Consider the following 8,422-nt stretch of genomic DNA (forward strand, 5'->3'; position numbering starts at 1 on the left):
TTATTACACATGGGTGGGGGGATTCCGAATTTGTAATATGTTATCAAAAACAACATTTTGAAAGTATTTGCAGACGAAGAAAAAAATTTTCGACGGAAATGTTGACAATAATCACAAAGTCATGAAAGTTGAACAAAATAGACAATTTTGCTGCACAGTAGTCTCGTGTTGTATATCGCCTCGTACTGTTTACAAGCTGTTATGGCAGCGCGGAGGTGGTCACGTGCGTATTTATAAATACGTATTTATAAATATAGTCGAAGTTCGAACCATACCGATAACCGAAACATTTTTCCAGGTAAGCTTAGATCATATTACTAGTAAGGCCAACTTCAAACCTGTTCCTGATGATATGCAAAGACAACATCGAGTCCTTATTTACAATATTAGAAAATGAATAAAAAGTTGTTATCTGGTCCGTCAGCAATTAAAGGGTCTTTTTAAACTTTACCATCCCTGGAAGGGTCAATCTGAGGGGAACGTATACGTGGGTACAAAGTTAAACAACCATTTCAAACAAGTATCATTTTGGAGGACTTTGCCAGTGTAGAATGGTTGGTTTATTTCGGGCACAAAATCATAATAGCGCCCTCGATAATGTAGAACCGGATTGGTTGTTTTGGTACCCACGTACAGGGCCAGCTCTAGGCGGCCCTGCTTCTTACATTATCTTACCACATCGTGTACAATGCTATAACATATCATGAGCTAATAGGCAAGTCTAATTAATTGCGGAACAAAATTGAGTTAACCCAACACTTATTGCCACAGAATTCATTTCAAATGCACCCATCTCATAAAAGCTCACACAAAAACGAATGAAATGTCCAAGTATTGAAACAGTGCCTAATTCGAAATAATTCAAAATGGCCGCTTATGCATGGGTAAAATATCCAAATTGGTCAAATCTAGTTAAAATCCATAACAATGTATTCCTCTAATCGTACGAAAAAGGCAATGTTACATAACTTGGATTTTCCGGAACTGTTCATATGTGTCTGTGTGAGCTTTTGGAAGATGGATGCATGTGAAATGAATTATGGTACAATTAGTGGTGAGTCAACACATAACATGTCTTGCCTAAATCTAAAAACCACTTTTTAGTGTGAAGCATCATAAATTCCATTCACATCTGGGAAACATAATAGGCAAACTTCGAATCTGATGATTTCATATTCCAGTTGATAACTTAAATCCCTTAAGAAGTTGTGACAAAGTCATGGTCTTTACAGAGGTCTTAAGATAGCATACATGTGGTATTTTAGAAAAGAGCTTTAGTCATCAATTAATAATAACACATTTTCATATAAATATAATACAAGAAGTCAAGTTTTCTCAAATGTGGGAAACATGTACAATAACATGAATAACGCCGATTTCCAAACATTATTCTTTGGGTATTTATAATAATCATGCTCATTTATTGTAATGTAATATACGGATATTGGAGGTAGCAATATGACAGCCTAATCTATGTCAAATCTTTTGATAAACTAATATGTTTCTGTTGTTCTTTCATTAATATTAACGAGTAGTAAGGCTTATTCTAAACAATATGAATTCAATGGGTTGAATATAAAGGCCGCAGAATGTGTAGGAAAATAACTCTATTTCTTATGGAAATGCGTCGTATATTCAGTTGCATAATAAAGAGGTATTCCGCCCTCATCTTAAAACTACTGTAACAACAATTTAGCTTATGCAAATAAACAATATTGTGTCATGACAACAGAAACTAACGTGTCCGGGCTAACGTGACACAGTTTTAACGTGGACAATCGAAATGAGCAAGTTAGCGCAAACTCCAGATCAAAGCATCGGAGATTGCACAAAACCTTCATAGTATGCATGACAACAATAATGTTTTCTTATCATTTTGGGACAACCTATTGCACCAAACACTGCTGACTAGTTGATTTTATAGACTGAATTTGTTGATAAGAATTTTTATTTTTTATTTTGAATTGAACTTATGTTATACATGTACTTTTAGCATGTTTAGTTTTACATATAACTGATCCCAGTTGATAGATTCCTGGCTCAATTTTATTATTGTAAACACGAAAACTTCTCAAGCGATGGAAAAATGTAAGTGCACTGATCTTGACTATCTGTAGGACAAGGTAAGATTGTCGCCGGTTTGCATTAGACCATCACATGTCACACGAGGTTGCTAACTTCCTACGGTCACTTAATACGTAGACTACCCCGTAGTCCACTTGCCCATTGTGCATACTCTGGATATTGTATTTAAGCTTAAAACTCTGATTTAATTAATGTGTGTACAATTGATAGATTTTCACATCTGATCAGTCACCCTACTCCCTCTGTTTGTTAGCTTCCCAAGTGGACTACTGACATTGCCTTGCGGTTAAGATTTTTAACACGGGACTCTATGGAGAGTTAGGCCAATTTCTGGCCTAACTAAAATTGGCAATGATGTAATGCATCTTTAAATGGATCTGCCTTGTGATTGGTCGCCCATACCTCGCTATGGTTTAAATCGTCTGGGCCCGCGCCATTACCATTAACTACACCGTAAACAACTGTCTGTGGTATTTGCGGCGCTTTTGTGTTGACGCGAAAGTTAATCTCTCATCAAACATCTAGCGCGTACTTGTGGTTAATGGACTGATAAACAAGTATGCTTGACAGTGTGTTTTTAGAGAGCAAAGTCCAGGGGGTAAAGTTCTGCTTACAATTCAAAGTTCATAGTCGAAATTTCGGGGTTCGCTATCAATAAACTGGTAGATTCCAAAATCAGAATTGTTCAGTATTAAAGTGAGCCGTTATAATTATGCAAGATAATGTTGCATTCAATTACTTTTATTGTCACTAATCGTCTGATATTTTTAACTCTTTATGACCATTTTACTATTGAATACTTTAATTTTAATAAACATCAGTATAATTTTGAGTTCAACGAAATGGGTTAATAATAACATATTGTTAATAAAATTCGACTATGGCATAGTCTACTTAATACGCGAATTAATGAGTAAAAATCTGAAAAGATGCACGGAAGACAGATTTGGTTAAATTCAGAAGTGACAATGTGGCGTAGTTTTGATAAGCACAACAAATATACAGCCTGTCTAAAAAAAAAAACTTGTGCAAGTGAAAAGCGCCCTCTTTGGCAATTAGAAAATACCTTTGTGGCATAATGCTTACATCAACGTCAAGGGCGTAGTCTTAGCTCTCAAATGCCGTTTGTTCTGTTCAATTTGCTTGTTTTAATCTCGAGATATGCTTAACTTAACAACGAAAGGGTGAAATCACAATTGTGCCACTTTTACTAGGGAAGAGGGCTGTACATGTATAGCATCAAGTTTATCTTGAGTTCCTTCGTGAAATCAAAAGAATGCATCAACTACACATCAAATACACAATTGTTTTTACTGTTTTATCATGATACAGGTTTAATGATCCTCTTTTTCCACTTACGGCAAATTAGAAGATAAATATTTAACATTCTGCTGTAAAATTAAATACATGTGCATGTCATTGATTTTATTATGGTAAATACTGTTCTCTTTGTCATTCAAGACATGTTAAAAGACAAACAAATATTGCACACTTATAGGTTAATGAACTTAGACAAGTTCATGAAATTTGACAAATTAATGAAATTAGACAAAATAATGCACGCGCGCTGGTGTTGATGCATGCCCTCTTCGGGGCTCGTGCATTAGACGCATCAACATCAGCTATCATTGGTTACATTTACAGCCATATTCCCTAGTAAAAGTGGCACAATTGTGATTTTACCCTTTCGTTGTTAGGGACGCACCATTAGATTCTCAGGGTGGGCGTAGGAAGTTTTTGAAAAAAAAAACTTCACCCACTACATGAGCAAAAAAAAAACTTTCCCCACCAACACTAAAAAAAACAAAAAACCTTCCCCACCTAACTGTGTATAATGCATGAAATTAAAAAAAAAACTTCCGCCTTCGGCGGTGAAAAAAAAAACTTCCCCGCCTTCGGCGGCGAAAAAAACTTTTCTCCCCCCGCCCCCTAACTTCCCCCCCCCCCCCCCCCCTGAGTATCAAATGGTGCGTCCCTTAACTAAACATATCTCGAGATTAAAAAAAAGCAAATTGAACAGAACAAACGGTATTTGAGAGCTATAAAGACTGTGCCCTTGACGTTGATGTAAGCATCATGTTACAACGGTATTTTCTAATTGCCACAGAGGGCGCTTTTCACTTGCACAGTTTTTTTGGAGACGGGCTGTATATTTCTTTGTTTTATGTTCAGTAATAATTCTAATAGTGGCTTGGAAGTAATGCTAATTTAATCGAGAGTATCTCGAGATTTCTTTCATACTTCCGATTTTCCCATGATACATTCAGAATTAGGATAACGAGCCATGAGAGTAAGCCTACTTTGGAGGGGCAGTTAAGCAGCCGGTCCCGTGTACGTGTATTTAGTTCACCGAAACTAAACACGTATATGTATATAGTCAGGTGTTTTTATTTCACCGTTTTTTTAACTGTTTGGAAACAAATGAAAATTAAATTTATGGCAAACATTTCATGTGTGTCCAAATTTTTCACTGGTATAAATTAATATCCGATGATTTTGACTATGCTGACCTTTTACTTCTAGTTCTACAGTTCTAATAATTCCTTTAATCACAAACCAGTGTGGTGGAAGGCATTTTAGATATTGATATTACAAAAAAGGAACCATTCAATATTATTAACTAAAGCTAATTTCATAATAATTTCCGAATAACTATTAATCCAAAGAACACAAATTAAATATAAATAAATAAATAAATAAATAAATAAATAAATAAATAAATAAATAAATAAATAAATAAATAAAAAAAAAATATGTATAAATAATATAAATTAAATTAATTAATTTTTATAAATGTATAGGTGATAAGTTTTTAAAGTGAACTTAACCAGAGTTATGGCACCGTAAAAAGTTTCAAGTTTCTACATGCTCACATTTGCTGAGTAAAGGTGATTTTGTCCCTATTTTGTTACATTCCGTACCAAATTCAATGTCTATATCATCTGATCATTGCACGGACTAGGCCTAAGTTTTAAACTTCTCGCAAAATTATATTGCTTAAAAATATGCATTAAATTTGTTTAAATCAGTTATTTTCAGATGTTACAAAAAAAAAAGCCAAAAAACAAAACAAAAAAAGCTTAGTACATTACCGTGAAAAGTACTATAAAAATACACATTACACGGTCCATTCATTATGTATACGAAGAGCTTTGTTTCCAAACCCCTTACATCCACTTGCCCAATTTTGAGAACACATCAAAAATCAAGAAATCATCAAAAAAATCACTGATATGTAGGTTTTGCAACAAAAGCAGTTTTTGGCGGGATGCTTGGGTAGGATGAGCATCCCGCCAAAACCTGCTTTTGTTGAAAACCCCCATATATCAGTGATTTTTTTTGATGATATTTTGATGTGTTCTCAAAATTGGGCAAGTGGATGTAAGGGGTTTTGAAACAAGGCTCTTCATATATTTAACATATACTTTAAACTCTGGTTTACAATTACTTTACTTTCACTGCAAAAACAAAGTATTAATTTACTTAAAAAATAAAAAATTTGGGGATTGCTCCACATTTGTCTAAAATCATGGTCCGGAAAGATACATACAATAGAACAAGTTCATGTAAACGCTTATGCCTTGCGGACACAGACATATCAAAGGAAATGGGAACATTGGCTTATGTTCTCGAACCTTTTTTAGGTTACTTTCATTAAAGTAAAGTTCGAAAATTGAAATCGACAAAAACGCAGATAGAATGAGTATATTATTTCATGAAAAGAACGACAGAATTAAGTTCAGGCTATTAAATTAATATGATAGTCAACAAAACAACTAAGATACGCATCCAGAATATAACAAGACCAAAATTTGGTATCCTGCTAATAAATCATAATACATGGGTGTCCATTCCACTGGTTATATGTACTTGAGAACTATATCGTGTTCAATGTACTCCCACATCGGATTTGACCGCTGTATCTCGTTACGGTGAAAACGTGTGGACATTCTTAGTAAAAAAAACTGTACTAGTAATGTTATTGTGGAACATTGTTGACTAATGCATTCATAAAGTATTTCATTCCCATTTGTTTCACTGATTTATAACAAAAAGTGACATTTTGACACGCCTGCGTTTCCGCCATTTTGTCAAGCCACTGTGACCTTTGTTCCCAAAATGTCGTTTCTAAGACAACCGCGAGATCGACACGACAACCATTGCGTCAATCTTAAATGAAAGGATAAAACCAAAGATTATTCTAAGCTGCTAGGCATTTGCTTAGGATTATCACTCACTTGAACTAATAATAAAAAATTGTCTATGATTAAATGTCAAAAGTTCAGCGTACTTTTGAGAACAGGAAGCAGTTCACATATTCCGTCCACGTCCATCAATAATATTAACTTTTTAGCTAAATTACTCATTGTAAATAACAAACGAATCACAATTTTGTTTATTAAGACTTACTAAACGTTCCACTGGCGATAACTCCTCCTCCTCCATGACCGGGTCAGGGTCCGGCAACTTTTTCTTCTCTGTTTTTTCTTGGTTAGGTTGAGGGTTCTTCTCTGTTGGTGTTTCCTCCGTCATTTCCGTAGTTTTCTTCTTCTCTGATTTCTCTGATGACTTACTTGGTGATGGTTCCTTAATGGTCTTTGTCTTTGCCTTTTTGGGTTTTGATGCTATCTTCTCACCCTTTTTCTTCGTGTCAATTTTGGCTCGTGAAGGTCCGTCGCGATTAACACTATCAGATTTTAACGTAAGTAGCGACTTCACTCGGCCAAACAGCTCCGGTTGTTTCTGACTTGCCATTTGCCGCCAAAACTACAACCAAGCCTGCGTTTTGCAGCAGACTATAATTGACACATGCAAGCTAGACCTGGCCCCTTGAAGTTAACTTCTTGACTGGTTTCCGGCCCGGAATCCACAGTTTTCATCGGTAGGCTCCTAGATTTTGTTCTCCCGCCAAAACTGGAAATGATTGGTGACACATGTAACCATGATACAATACGGGCATAGTGTGTACGAATCTTCGTCTTACTGCTAGAGGCGCGGTGGAGTCACACAAGATTGACGATTTTTAACTCTGATAATGGTCATTCAAAGTTTGGTGTGTTCACATCCTGTAGTACACTATCATTTTGCAGCAAGATTATCCGGATTTTTTTATCTCAAATGTGTGGCAGATGTTTAATAAATGAATCACCTGCGCCAAAACTGAGCTTCAAAATGGCTGATGTACTAGGCTATAGTGTTTCGTTGTTCACTTTTCATTCAGGTTTAGAAGCAGCTGGTGGAATTGTAAACTTGCTGGTATACTTCTTGACATATTTCGTGTTCCTGTAATATGATTTTGTCCACCCAGTGGAACTTTAGTCATAATATACTTTACACATGGGTTCATTAGCTTTCATTAGCTTTCCGTAGTATAATGTAGTAGCCATTAAGCCGCCAATTTCGGAAATTGACCCACGTATATATATGTGAGTTTTGCATATTTGTGTTCCAGATTAAATGGTTCATCGTGGTCTTAGCCAGCAACAGGCAATTCTAGCATGTTAGTTAACCGTACCCATAAAACAACAACTTTGCTGGCAATGAACATTAAAAGAATTAAAATACAAGTACCATTGAATTATGAATTTATAAATAAGATACCGGCATTAAAGTTTACTCGGCTTCCCTTAGCAACCTTCACCATAATTATCATAGGAAACTACATGTAGATATTGAGTTATTGAATGTCATAATATAAATTGAATTGAAAAGGGCATGACAATAAAGTTTGCCAAAGAGTTTATCATTCTCATTCCATATAGAATACAACTAGTAAATAGTTATGTACATTCAGATATTTTAAAATATGAAGTTGGAGAAAGTTTGATCACCCAACACAGCTGTTTAAACATTAATTCACTGAAAAGTTGAAAGTCTGTAACGTTCTTAAGCTATTATGTGTGGCATTGCCAAGAAATTGACGCCTTTCTTGCAGAGCCATATATGTAAGAGCTGACATTTGGTTTGTCATGTGTATCATGTTTATGCTTCTGAGTTGCCCTTTTAAAGGTAGAGAAGGATACGTTGTGCGACCAATAAGAAGTAAATAACAATAATTATAATATATACTTTTAAATATTATAATTTAAAAATAACACAATTGATTACATTTCTGAAGCTTTACTTGATTGTCTTGTGAAATATTCGAACCAAATTTGAAAGAAAAGCCTTGTCATCAAGCTTTTATCTCAAAATAAATACATAACAAGCAAGTTAACAATTAACGCAAGTAATGAACTCAATACATATATAAATATTCATGAATGCGTGGTCATGGGTTTATAAATTGTCAAGTGCAGAATTTTCATCAAGTTATTGAACCAAGTGCTTTCAATTA

At 34.9% G+C, this 8,422-nt stretch overlaps 1 protein-coding gene across 2 annotated transcripts in view; it reads right to left on the reverse strand.

The window, feature by feature from the left end:
- Window positions 1-7,153, reverse strand: part of LOC140151329 (uncharacterized) — a 29,255-nt gene extending 22,102 nt beyond the window's left edge. The window contains exon 1 of one of the 2 annotated variants that reach the window (XM_072173634.1): window positions 6,496-7,153. In XM_072173634.1, the coding sequence (XP_072029735.1) occupies window positions 6,496-6,840 (345 nt within the window). In that variant the 5' untranslated portion in view covers window positions 6,841-7,153. The remainder of the gene's footprint in view (window positions 1-6,495) is intronic. The other variant, XM_072173636.1, reaches the window with a different exon arrangement.
- Window positions 7,154-8,422: the final 1,269 nt, after the last annotated feature.

Source organism: Amphiura filiformis, chromosome 4 (assembly GCF_039555335.1).
Source record: "Amphiura filiformis chromosome 4, Afil_fr2py, whole genome shotgun sequence".
In the NCBI taxonomy this organism is placed as follows: Eukaryota; Metazoa; Echinodermata; class Ophiuroidea; order Amphilepidida; family Amphiuridae; genus Amphiura; species Amphiura filiformis.